Source organism: Anabrus simplex, chromosome 10, assembly GCF_040414725.1.
Source record: "Anabrus simplex isolate iqAnaSimp1 chromosome 10, ASM4041472v1, whole genome shotgun sequence".
NCBI lineage: Eukaryota > Metazoa > Arthropoda > Insecta > Orthoptera > Tettigoniidae > Anabrus > Anabrus simplex.
In genome coordinates, this window is record NC_090274.1 from 9,356,692 (window position 1) to 9,370,640 (window position 13,949).

The following is a 13,949-nucleotide window of genomic DNA, read 5'->3' on the forward strand; positions in this document are numbered from 1 at the left end:
TCATTTTTAACTTCCCTCTACACAAACACTGTATGTTCAAATAATTTTTTTGTCCAGCTGGCAGACCTCATAGAACGAGAAGCAGAGTACCTTGGCAGCTTAGAGACTCTGGACAATGGGATGCCCATCAAGTATTCCACTTTCTTCACGCGCATGGCTGCGGACATTCTGCGGTATTATGCTGGCTGGGCCGATAAGATCCACGGTCACACCATCCCAACTGGTGAGAAAGCATGTTCTTTTTCTCTTGACATTCACAGACTCAGAATATTACTTGCCTGTTCATCTTTATGCATCTTATAGACAAAGAGATTGAATAGGGAAATATGGTTAAAGAAGTCTTTAACACCATTGTCCAAATAGAGTGGGTAACAAGTCGGTAATAACAATGTCCTAGGTAGCTGCACAAAGATATCAACTTTGTCTGTACAATTTTGTAATTATCCAGCATTGTAACAAATGCTCTCAGTATTTTAGTTCTTTGACAGGCATTTGCTTTTGTAGACGATGTAGTGATGTGCGGTTGCACAGACGATGAAGTACAGCAGAAAGTGAACACCTGGAACTACAAATTTAAGGAGTTTGGCCTTAAAATCAGTCCCACAGAGTGAGATGGCCGTGCGGTTAAGGGTGCGCAACTGTGAGCTTGCATTCAGGAGATAGTGGGTTCGAACTACACTGGCAGCCCCAAAGATGGTTTTCCATGGTTTCCTATTTTTTTCATCAGGAAAATGCTGGGGCTGTACCTTGGCCATGGTTGCTTCCTTCCCACTCCTAACCCTTTCCTGTCCCATCATCGCCATAAGACCTGTCAGCTGGGGCAATGTAAAGTAAATTGTAAAATATATGTATGTATTATTCCTACAAAAACGGTAGCAGTGAAAGTGAGCAGGCAAGGAGGACTCGCAAACATTATTCTGGATGGAAAGAAATTAGAAGTTGATAATTTCCCGTACCATGGCAGCATTGTAACTTAAGATGGCTAAAGCTCAGCTGAAATCACAACAGGGTTCAGAAAGGAGCCCATTTTTTACTGCAAAGTCAGGAACCTCATATGAGACAGTGTCTGATATCTAAAATACCGAGCTCGATAGCTGCAGTTGCTTAAGTGCAATCAGTATCCAGTAATCAGGAGATAGTGGGTTAGAACCCCACTGTCGGCAGCCCTGAAGATGGTTTTCCATGGGTTCCCATTTTCACACCAGGCAAATGCTGGGGCTGTTCCTTAAGGCCACGGCCGCTTCCTTCCCATTCCTAGGCCTTTCCTATCCCATCGTCGCCATAAGACATATTTGTGTCGGTGCGATGTAAAGCAAATAGTTTTAAGCTGCGTTTACACTAGCGAACTCCCTCGCGAAAATCGCTCAGGTGAAACTTACTCGCTTAGAGTGAAATTTTGCACTACCCAAAACAGAGCGCAATTCAGAGTGAAAAATAGCACGAGTGGGGTGAGCTGCCTTCGACAAGCCTGAACGCTTCAGTTCTGGTTTTGCAGCCAATATGGAAACTAGTTTTGTCCCTCCAGCGGCTGCAGCTGCGTTTTCCATCATATCAATGTCATTTTTGATCAAGAAAGGGAAGAAGAAAAATCGGTGCCCTCGACGATGGTGCGAGCAAACAATTATTCCTTGGAAGAAGCCAATATGGAAAGAGCCTTATGAGAGAAACGGTACAGGAACTCATTGATGGTACAATTAAGAACTTTGATCGCATGAGTACCCAAGATTTTGAACAACTCGTTTCACTGATCAGTCAAAAAGTTGAAAACAAGACAACATTCAGAGAAGCAGTAACAGTGAGAGAAAGGTTGGCTGTCACACTGAGTTTTTTGTGCTGGTCAGAGTAAGTTCTTCACAATGACCCAAGAATGCTTCAAAATAGGTACCGGTAGGTTCAAAAAAGTAATGAAATGACACAATTTTGCATTATAAACCAATAGTAATAGCTTACCTGATCCAGTGACTGCTCTTATTTTCTTTCGATATGATCTCAGTAGCGCTTTCTTCTTCGCTTTCACTGTAGAGATAGGAAAGTTTAGTTGAGAACTAATTTCCTTCCATGCATCTTCTCTTTTATTGCGATTGAAATAGTTTTTGTTTTTAGGATTCCACATAAAATCTTCATTTTTGTAGAGCTTAATGAGCTGCAAGCATTCTTGATTCATCCCTCGCGCAACTACGGGGACCATGTTTACACTGAGAGAAATTCCATGAGTGAAACCCTTTGATGCATGGACAAAAACAGACTGACCTCCGGCTCGCAGCAAGGGGCCCTCACTCCGCAATTACTCAGGGGTGAGGGAGCGTCTACACTAGGCTCAATTCCCTCGCGAAATAATTTCGCGAGGAAATTGCGCTTAGTGTAAATGCAGCTTAAGGTTATATCTAAAATAACTATCGGACCTACTTCACACCAGTAACAACATATAGATTGGAAACTTGCACAATCAACAGAAGGGGATAATAGCAGACTCCAGTGCTTCAGAAAACTATAAAAAATTATTCCTTTAAATTCCATGTTTAGAAAACTGTATTGGTATGTCCAGTGTTTTGATAATGAACCACATGTTTCTATTTTTACTTGCTGATCTGCGAGTGAGGCACTCAGCACCTCTGCTGTGAGTCAGCTGAACAGTATGCCTTCAGCTCGCCACTTCTGTGATTTGATTCACCCGGACAGTTGAATGAATAGATACACTGCTTTCAATCATACTCTCGGTAGCCAAACCATAAACCCATGAGCAGCCACTGCAGTCTACCAAAAACACAATTGTTTAATCTGAAGGCCTCCAGATTACGAGTTGCGTGATCGGCAGGACGAATCTTCTCGGCCATTATTCTGAGCTTTCTAGCCCAAGGCCACCATCTCGCCGTCGGATAGCTCCTAAATTGTAATCAGCTAGGCTGGGTGGTGGACGTCGAACCAACCCTAAGATCTAGGTAAAAATCCTCAATTGGCTGGGAATTGAAGTGTGGGCTTCTGGGTAAAAGGTAGGCTCACTACACCTACACTGCGGGGCAGGCTAATAGCCATGTAGTTGCCGGTAGGTCAATATTGACTTCTGTCAGATCCTTTTGGGTGTCTACTAACCAGCGTACTTTGGTTTTCCAGGTTCCATTGATGATGCGGAAGATTTTCTGTGATGATGTAGATTTTGAATCCCATAGGGAACTTAAAATTGTTCAGAATGAAATCTTGGCCAGCATAGTGTAATTCAGTGTGTTACAGTTAGATTTGTATTACCTACACTTTATATTGTATACTGTTGTATAGAATGTGTTCCTTTTTTAATGCTTGCATGTTGCAACATTCTGATATGTATAAAGTAAAGATACTGTTATTATTGTTGTTAATATTATAAAAATTAAACCACATTCTTTTTAGTACAGGAAAATGAAACCTTGGATTATATTAAGAGACTACTTCCAGATATTTGTCACCTGGGAGGTTGTGGGGTCATTTTTTTTCTGTAGTTAACATCTTTTCCATATGTACTGATAATTCAACAGTTTATTTATTTTAAGGAACTTAAGAGATTCATCGACTCTTTTACAGATGGGACCAACTTCACGTACACTCGCAAGGAGCCAATCGGAGTAGTGGGTCAGATCATCCCCTGGAACTACCCAATAATGATGCTGGTGTGGAAGTGGGGTGTTGCCATGGCTACTGGATGTACGAGCGTCTTGAAGCCTGCTGAGCAAACCCCCCTCACTGCGCTCTATATCGCGTCACTCAGCAGAGAGGTAATTGTTGCTCAGCATTGCACCTTGACGTCTTTCCCCAGAACAATATTGATCACCACTCATTTGTGTTGTCACAGGCTGGTTTTCCCGACGGTGTGGTCAACGTCGTTCCTGGCTATGGTCCCACAGCCGGAGGAGCCATCGCTGCTCATTCGGGAATCAACAAGGTGGCCTTCACTGGATCTACTCAGGTAATACAATATAGTATGTACTGTACTTCACTAGCAGTACTTGTGACGTCACTCCATTGAAGTAGAAATTGGATTTGAACTCTATTGATAACAGTAGTGTTACAGTTAAAATACAACTGTTTTCTTGAACTAATATAGGGTGTACCAGAACTATACCGATAAAAAAAATTGGGGATACTCTTCGTGTTATGTTAAGAAGAATGGTGCAATCTGATTGGAGGAGAAAATTTTTCTCTTTGAGAAAATGAGATTACTTTGTTACTTCCGGGCATGCGATTCAAATTCATGAACTTGCCGTATTTACCATGCCGCTGCCAGTTGCTGTGCATCAGAGGAGGGGAAGGGAAGTGAGAGACCGAGGTAATGCTCAGTGTGAATGCACAAGTTTCTCATTTGTTTAGCATAGTCTCTTCCCAGCCCTATTGGGCAGTTACAGCTTGTTCTGCACATATCGATTACTGTGTAAACCCCATAGAAAGAGAAAAAAAGAGCTCGCAGCACACAACATATCCTGAACAGTCCAAAAGTCACTACTACACCATTGTTTACTGTGCGTCAAAGTAGGAGTCGGGGGCGTATTTTTTCATTTGTTCAGCATTTCATTCCATTTACAGTGTTGTGAGTGAAGGAATACACTATCGTGGGACAGCAGCGTTGCACCTCTGAGCATGTCAAAATAATTAAGAATGTTACTGTGACCAACATATGTGAGGGGAAACTATCTGGTGCATTCCTTGACTGACAAGTGTGTCTTAATTACAGTGTGTTCTTATACTGTGTGCAGTTATGGCTGTTTAATAAGCAAATTGTGGATGTTGCGTGTAAGAGACGACAATCCTGCGAGACTCTAACAAGGAAACTTGTGCATACGTCCGGAGCCTTATCTTCTGTCTCCATCTCTCACACTCTCACTTTCTCTTTTTTGCTATGCCATTCTGGTTTAGATTTCTACTTCATTTAATCCCTAGTGAAAATGAAATTCAAAAGTTCACTCAGTTTATTTTTCTCTTTTTCCCAGGTTGGGCACCTCATCATGGAGATGGCTGGCAAAACAAACCTGAAGCGAGTGTCCCTCGAGCTCGGAGGAAAGAGTCCGCTAGTCATCTGGAAAGATGCGGATCGTGAGTAACGTACCTTACTGACAAACCAACAGCCAACCACCAACCAGTACTTTAAAATTGATGGGCTGTTTGAAAAGTAATGTTTTGCGAACGAAACCATAATTCAATTTCATTAATTGCAAATACTTCAAATGGCTTGTTGTATAGGGCCAGCATATTTCTGGAAGAAAAATAAACGACAGGTTTACAAGTAGTGAAATTTATTTTCAGATTCTGTATTTACTTGGTGTAATGATCATTATTAATGCGGAAAAAAACTAAGGTACTTGCACAACCTTCCCCAGGATTAACACTTCCTGAGTTCAGTATTTCCATCTTAGACACAACACTGCAACAGGTTGATCACTTCTCATACCTTGGAAGCATCTCGTCTAAACGGCGTACCTGTGAAGACATTGATGAAAGAATTGGGGCTGCTCATGCAGCATTCGGATGGTTAATAAAGTCTTCATGAATAATGACCTAAAACTGCATACCAAACTCGTGGTGTACAAAGCTGTTGTCATTTCCGCACTGCTGTATGGCTGTGAAATTTGGACGCACTATAGCCGTGATACTAAAAATCTTGAGCGCTTCCACCACCAGAAAATGAGATTCATCTTGAATATTAAGTGGGAGGACTATGTGAGCAACATGGCAGTTCTGAACAAAGTGGAGTTAAAAGCATTGAGGCAACAATCATCTCGCATCAACTGAGATCATTGGGCCATGTTCACCGCATAGGTGATACCAGGCTTCCCTGCCAAATTCTTTATGGTGAACTTTACTCCGGCAGTAGACCTCATGGAGCCCCTCTTAAGCGTTTTAAGGACCAGCTGAAACAAATCATGAAGACAACTGGTATAAATATACAGACATGGAAAAAATGTGCTGTGGACCGCTCTCTGGCGGAACACTACATCCACCGCTGTCAACTTGTTTGAAAGAGAATGCCGCAGACATCAAGAGAGTCAAGAGACAAGCAAGAAAACTCCGTCAGTTACAAACCCGCCCTCCTCCATGCATTCAGTGTGATTTGGGTGGGTGTATGTTTTATGCCAGGAATGGTCTGTTTAGTCATCTTAAACACATCCATAAACTGAGTTGAACTGTCCAGTGTATGCAGGAAGAATTTATATATACTCAGATCGAGTTACAGTCGCCGCCGCCGCTGAATGATCACAAGGAGGATCAATTTGTCTACTTATTCTTCTTCTTTCCCTTCATCCTGTTAGGCGTCGGGACCTACTTATTATATATTTTTATAAGTTTAAAAATCTTTTTAGATCATTTTACCTGCATACTGGTTTGAGCTCTTTTGAGCCATCATCAGGCACGAAATCTTCACAATAGGTTAAAATATAAAGACTGCAGTTTTCCCCCTTCTTTTCAGTGCTTATATCAAACAGGCAGTAAAGGAAATCTATAAGGAATTTGGAAAGGGAATTTCAATCCAAGGAAAGGAAAGCAAAACCCTGAGATTTGCTGATATTATTTAATCTGCAGAAGATCTGGAGAAATTGTGGAATGGTATTGACAGTCTTGGGGAAGGAATACAAGATTTAAAAAATATATAAGTCCAAAACAAAGGTAATGGGGTACAGTCGAATGAAGTCAGGTGATGCGGGAAATATTAGAATAATAAATAGTCTTAAAGAAAGTAGATGAATATTGTTACTTGGGTAATAAAATAACTAAAGATAGCAGAAGTAAGAAGGACGTAAAATGCCGACTAGGACAAGCAAGGAAGGTCTTTCTTAAGAAAAGAAATTTGCTCATTTGAAACGTTGATATACAAATTAGAAACATGTTTTTGAAGCATGGCATTGTATTGTATTGTATAACTAGTTCAGAAAGAAAGAAAGAAAGAAAGAAAGAAAGAGAATAGAACCTTTTGAAATGCAGTGTTACAGAGGAATGCTGAAGTGAGATGGGTAGATCGAACCACAGATGAAGAGATACTGAACTGAATGTGTGTGTGTGTGTGTGTGTGTGTGTGTGTGTGTGTGTGTGTGTAAAATCATAAGACATCCAGGTTTGTGAAGTTGGTTTTTGAGGGAAATGTAGGCTGTAATTTACATAGAAATGGAAAAGATTAACACAAGTTAGGGAGGCATGTAGAGCTGCATCAAACCAGTGTATGGACTGATGACTCAAACAACATAACCTAAAAACCACCATTTTAATTTTCCCTTGTTCGGCTCTTGCCAGGTTGGGCTGTTGATGGTATACCATCACTCATTTTTAGGCTATTGTTACAATGGGGTCACCACTCCCAAAGGCAGTATTTTAACACGTACAAAACCTGTGTGTTGTACATGTTAAAATACTCAGTCTTAAATGAATATCTAAAAAGTTACAGTGCATGAATGAGTACATGCTGAATACATTTAAAAAGGACTGTTATATAAACATGCTGTTGTCACAATCGCCTACGGGCGTCAAATCAAAAAGACCTGCATCTAGTGAGCTGAACTTGTCCTCGGACACCCCTGACACTAAAAGCCATACACAATTTCCATTTTAGTAGCTACGAGTATTAAAATCATTGTTGAAAGTCACTTGACTTAACATATAGTCCAAATCTTCATTGACCAAGTTCATACAGTCTAAATTTATAGTGTTGTGCTGTTTGTGGTTTGGCTGTTAGTTGAGATAGGCTGTAAATATAAGGTTAAATGTTCTCTCCCTTAGAGGTGGACAGTGTAAAATGTGAACTTTGATGTATAGTTGCAGACGAGGTAGTCTGGTATATATGAGAATATAAAATAAGAAGGAAATGGAAGGAATGGAATGAAAAGTTCTCCCAAGAAATACTGACTGGAGAATATTAAAATGATTCTGTATGCTTGATATTCACATCATGGATCCATGTAAAATAATCAGAAAGTATTGAATGTCTGAACTAAGCCCACTTGCTTGCTAATGATTGAGGCGTCAAGACTATAAGGTTTGAGTCCCATTGGTCTTAAGAACTTTCACCATGAGAATGTTGGCCAGCAGGGTAGGAGAGGTAGTCGGATGGAAACGTTAAGCCTTGAGGAGGCCCCCTGGAGCTATTCGATAAGAATAGACTGTGCTGGCGCTGGGTTTCACCTCTTCCCATTCTAGTCATGAGGCCATGTTATGAAACCGCTGTTGCCGCGTTGACGTGTTAAGAACTTTGTTGCTCCGAGCTGTTAAATGCATAGTAGCTATCTCAGAACAGCAACCGGCTTCCAGGCTTGCTCATCCACCTTTGCTATTATCAAGATAGAGCTTCAACATGTAAGGTTGAACTCGTGTTATATTTAAATGGAGGTTCTGTTTATAACCAAGGCATGTTGACCAAACACTTAATAATAGCAATGAAAGGGTATGTTTCATACTATATGCTGCAAGGAAAAACTAATAAAGCATACTGTACTTCGGCACATGTGCCTCTATTCTAAGCGCCTCATATCTAATCACGAGTTTCATCTCATAAACTCCGCTGGTGAGGTTGACGTCAGGAAGGGCATCTGGTTGTAAACACTCTCTGCGAAGATTCATCTCTCTTACCAGACTGCATACAGAAATGGGACAAGGGTTGGAGACATATAAATTTAAGTTTATGATAAATTTTATGACTAGTATCTGTATAACTGAATCGCAACTAGATGTCGACCACTGTTAGCCAGAAAAAGCCGCTGTACTGGAGTTATTCCCAAGCAACGACTGCATGTTGCCCTGATTTTATGCGACTTCTTACTGTTTGGGTCTGAAAGGAAGCAGACACTTTGTGTTCAGCTCTTGTCAAAAATTATGGTAAAGTTATTCGTAACAAGGCTTCCAATTCAGTTGTGAAAGGATGTGATAAAAACTGTTGAATATTTAGGGCCAGTTGTGCAATTGAATGAAATTATAAATTTTCTCTGCAGAGAATAAAAACGGTTAAATTTAACATACTTGGCTGCAGAGAGAAAGGACAGAGTACAGTTCCTGGATGTCTTCCCAAAGTGGATCTCCTTAACATCCTAAGTAAGCTGTTCCTTGCTCTAAACTTCTTTTCAATGGAATGCTCTCTAAAGGTGAGGAAACGATCAAGCTGAACTCCAAGGTACTTAATGGCTGGGATCAATTAAAGTTCTCTTCCTTCCCAGAAAATAGAAAGTTTATGGTATGCAGCATGGTTGCGAAGATGAAACAGTGAGACCACTGTTTTGCTGGGATCTGGTTAGAGAAAGTTGTTCGTTTCGTACTTGGGACAGATTGCTGAAGCAGGTCTGCAAATGACTTGGACTCTGCTCGTACACAGTGATAGACATGCAAAAAGTGCTTTGTGTCCTGACTGAGTGGTTGATTGTTTCTGTATTTGCTGAAAAAGATTTATGCAAGGACACTACCCTGTGGGAGGTTTTTTTTTTTTGGTTCCTTCCAACGACTTTTTACCTTGAATAGTCATTTGGAATGACCTATTCTGCAGGAAGTGTTGAATGATTTTTGTGAGTTTCGAAAGCCCTCTCTAGTTATTCCTACGTTAGTTGGATGTAATCCAGTATGCGAATAAAACTAAACCATACCCTCTCCCCAGTTAAGTTCCATGGAACTTGTATGAGAGCGGGGCATGTAGAGCATCGTCTTTGTTTTCAGAGGTACTTGTTCATCCCACAGCAGCTGTCTTACTTGATGGTAGAATTGCATCACCTCGTTGATTTGGTTCTCTTTAGCAACAATGCTACCCAAGTACTTGAAATGATACTGTCCAGCTTTGCAGTCTCTTTTCCAATTACTCTTCTGATTTGCTCCAGATCTTGATGCCATCTGCAAATATGAGAACTATCCAGGAATTAAATTTCCCTATTAACAAAAAAAAAAAAAAAAACTGTACCAACAGTCAACTTTTGTATGCCAGTGTCAGTCTGCCACCTGGGAATGGAACCAGCGTGACATTTTTCAGCTCTTCATCCGTGTGAAAATGCTGACAGGAGGACAGGAATTTCATGAGGTGGAAGAAAAGACAAAAATCACTGGGAGCAAGATCAGGACTGTACGGTGGATGATCAAGCACCTCCCCGCCGAACTCCTACAGAACAAAAAGATGTACAGTATTATAGGGAAGGATCCACCTTTCAATACTCCGTAGTAAAAAGTAGTTACAACCTGTTTATTGTAACAACTTTTTACTACGGAGTATTGAAAGGTGGATCCTTCCCTATAATATTGTACATCTTCTTATTTCTCTATTCAATACGGAACAATCATGAAGTTTTTAACTTTAAATCCTACAGAACAGGTGCTGAGCGTTGAGTATTGCCATGGATCAGCACAACTGCACCAAGCATTGCATTCCTTTCGTTTTGAACGGCCCATCACCATTTCCGTAGAAACTATCAATCGCAGACCGAACCTTGAAAGGCGGCGCGAGAAAGGATACGAGCCACTAGATGATTGCTACGTCATATCTCTGCTGTGCATGCTCATATTTCCTGGCTAATTAAGTTTACTTTAAAAGAAAAATAGGGAAACTTAATTTCTAGATGGCCTACATGTGAAAACTACTAGAACACGATGCTCTGTTCCTTTAAGTGACTTAATATTAACAGTAATTTCGTCTCATTTCACCATCTTGGTCTCACAAAATATGTCGTGTTACAGTGGACGAAGCTGTCGAGGTCGCCTACAATGCGATCTTTTCAAATCAAGGCCAGAACTGCATCGCAGGTTCACGAACGTTCGTCCACGAGGATATCTACGATGAATTTGTGAAGAAAGCTACTGCGAAGGCAGTTTCGAGGAAAGTCGGCGATCCTTTTGATGCGGCCAACGAGCAGGGACCACAGGTAGGTTGCTGATGAACACAAATACTATTACCGTATTTACTCGCGTATTAGACCCCTTTTTTCCCCACTTTTACAGCCAAAAATAATGAAGGGGGGTCCAATATGCGATAACGTCAAAATTTTGTGCAGTGAACACATGACTTCTAGGTTATAAAGAGCTATAAACTGTACGTGTAAACATTCTATACTATTATTTAACAAACTTAAAATGTATTTAAGTTATACTGGCTATTTTCATCGGAAGGCAGTATTTCTAAACATGGTGAACACGACTTTTAGGCCTACGGTACATATAAAAGTCAGTTTTAGTTACTCATATCACGTCATTCGTTAAATCTCATTAATTCCTCTGGTGAGGTTGACGTCAGGAAGGGCATACGGCCGTAAAAACTCGCTACGAAGATTCGTCTCACTTCATACTCGATCCCATAGAAGAAAGGGATAAGGGTATCGTGTTATATAATTAAATATTGATGCAAAAGAACTTGATGGCCAGTCATTTGTCTCTGTCAGTTCAGCAGAAGGCCTACCACACAGTAAACTTGATCACTGCTTTCATTTGAATTATCGCCTTGCGCCGCCAACTTCCCTGTCTTGCTACCGGCGTGTCGGCATTCTAAGTGACGTCATCTTCACTGCTATCTCTCGTCAGTCGCGTCAGCCATGCTTCATTGTTCATTCTCTTTGAGCCATGCACTGCAATCAAGAGCACACGAGGTCCCGTCTTTTTGAACCTTTCAAAAATAATTTCGTTCCCGACTATAGAGTCTAAACAGTGTAAATCTATTCCCAGATGGTCTGATATTCGCAGTTGGTGTATATGCAGCACAAGCCACTCCTTCCGAATAAAGTCGTGCTGTAGAAGGCATGCCAAACCATCAGCTGATAACTAGCGTATGTTACGAGTTGTACTTCCGAATGTAATACATAGTAACTGGAAACATTCTTTTGATAACTGCGGCTGTTGAAACACAGACCCTTATTTTTAAGTATATTTCATGCTTGTTCTCTACATTTATCACATCAGTATTTGCGTAAACAGCTGTCCATGAGATAAGACAGACCACATTGTTTAGGTTAGGTATCGTATATTATCGCCCTGATAGTGCCAAAAGTTCGATGAAGAAAAAAAAAAAAGAAAAAAAAAACAGGAAAATATGCCGTATTCATGGATATCTACAGGTGTGGCGGTAATGCGTTTTATTATCATAATGTTTAATTTTGTACGTTCGTTGTCTCTTTTTTTATTAACGTATACCCGGGCATGTTTTGTTTGGCGTCTCCGAAAATCGTTTAAAGTACGTGGGGACATAAAATTATTATTATTTGTTAGGTACGTTGGCGAGTAAAACAATCGTTTTAGTTGAATAGCTTTTATCACGTTTTAAACTTACTTCTCTCCAAATATTTACCTATATTGGCCCGAGTTACGAGATGTTAAACGACCACTTTGTTAATGATCTCGCCTGCTGTATAAATAGCAACAACCGCGAATATTTCTCAACTAAAGTAAACTCGTTTCTTCATCCCGAGGTGGTACAGCTCTTTTTAGACACACCCCCAGTGGAGGGGAGTTACATGTACCGCTTTTACCGCATATCAACCTTCCTGCCATTCGTGAATCTGGCAGTACGGTACCGGGAATCGAAGTCAGACCCCGGAAAACAGCAACTTCTTGTGCTATTACGCTGGCGGACATTATTAACTACAAAACAGACATATAGCATGACTGATGCATGCTCGCAATGTGCGGGTCGGACAAGAAGCTAGGCCTATGCACCTATCTGTGCGACGTCATCAGAGCTGCAGTAGACCTACGCTAAAGAGGTGGACATTTCTTAACTACGAAACACAAATGTAACGCATGGATTTGACGCGTTTTTCATTGCGTAGGTCGTACGGACGAAACTATTCACAAATTTGTGCAATGTCATCAGTGCTGCAATAAGACTTGTACCCGCTTCGAAGCGGAATCGTCATCGTTCTCTGACGAATTACGTTGGGGGTCTTATAGGCGAGATTTATTTTTTTCATTTTCTTCGTCTCGAAAAGCCAGGGGGGGGTCTAATACGCGAGGGGGTCTAATACACGAGTAAATACGGTAATTTAAATTTCCTAATATAAGTGAATTAACACTTAACAGTAGAATACGTTTGCTTGGTTATAAAACTCTTGTAATTTTTTCACTGAAAAGGTATGAGAATATAGCTACCTGTTGTTTAGAGGAAGTGATGGCTGAATAAGTGTGAAATTTGGAAATTTCCTATAGCTTTTGTTCTAGGTCTCCCTCTTGTTCTTTTTCCCTTGAAATTGATCTCCATCTGTTTTGCTATTCTTTTCTCTTTCAATCTCTTTTCCATCTCCAAACCATCTTAGTTTATTCCTCTCAGTTCATCCCCTGTGGGTGGGGGACGCAGGTGAAGAGTACACCCACGGTATCCCCTGCCTGTCTTAAGATGCGACTAAAAGGGGCATATTCTTGTTATCTTTGATACAGATACTTGGCTTTTGTAGAACATATAACAATAATCATAACTTTTTAGGTATTGAAAAGGATGTGAAATTAATTTTTAAATGTAATTATGGGTTTGAATTAAACACCCATGAAAACATAGCAATATTCTTGGCACAGATAAGGGACCCCAATAAAATTTTAAATGAAACCGTTGCCAGTAACATTTTATTCACAACCTTGAGGTGACGTAATGTCGTGCTTCCAGCGCGCTCTGTACTTAAAGCTGAACGTCCGTTCAGTACTTTACAACAGCCTGAACACGATAAGCCAGTCCTTACTATGATATGTCGCACCTTTGATAACAACATTGTAAAGTTTATACGTATTGTTTGCATACTCTTACACTTGTTCTTTCTTTTTCTTATTTTACAGTTCATTTCAACAGGGCTACCTTTAAACTTTTTTAAACTAATTTTAACTCGTGTTGATGACACACTCAAGTGGACTTAAATGTTGTAAATTAATTTTAACACTGATGATGGACCTCAGTCCAAAAACCAGTTTTAAATTATAATAGTGTGCTGATAAGACTGTTCGTGAATAATAATAATAATAATAATAATAATAATAATAATAATAATAATATATTTTATTAT

At 40.3% G+C, this 13,949-nt stretch overlaps 1 protein-coding gene across 3 annotated transcripts in view; it reads left to right on the top strand.

Annotated features, from left to right (window-relative positions):
* LOC136882173 (aldehyde dehydrogenase, cytosolic 1-like) overlaps window positions 1-13,949 on the top strand; it is a 96,946-nt gene that overhangs the window by 32,680 nt on the left and 50,317 nt on the right. For all 3 annotated transcript variants that reach the window (XR_011018764.1, XM_068229467.1, XM_068229465.1), the window contains exons 4-8: window positions 58-223; window positions 3,556-3,746; window positions 3,824-3,937; window positions 4,956-5,058; window positions 10,654-10,838. Coding sequence is in view for 2 of the 3 variants with exons in the window: in XM_068229467.1 (XP_068085568.1) it covers window positions 58-223; window positions 3,556-3,746; window positions 3,824-3,937; window positions 4,956-5,058; window positions 10,654-10,838 (759 nt within the window). In the remaining variant the exon portion in view is untranslated. The remainder of the gene's footprint in view (window positions 1-57; window positions 224-3,555; window positions 3,747-3,823; window positions 3,938-4,955; window positions 5,059-10,653; window positions 10,839-13,949) is intronic.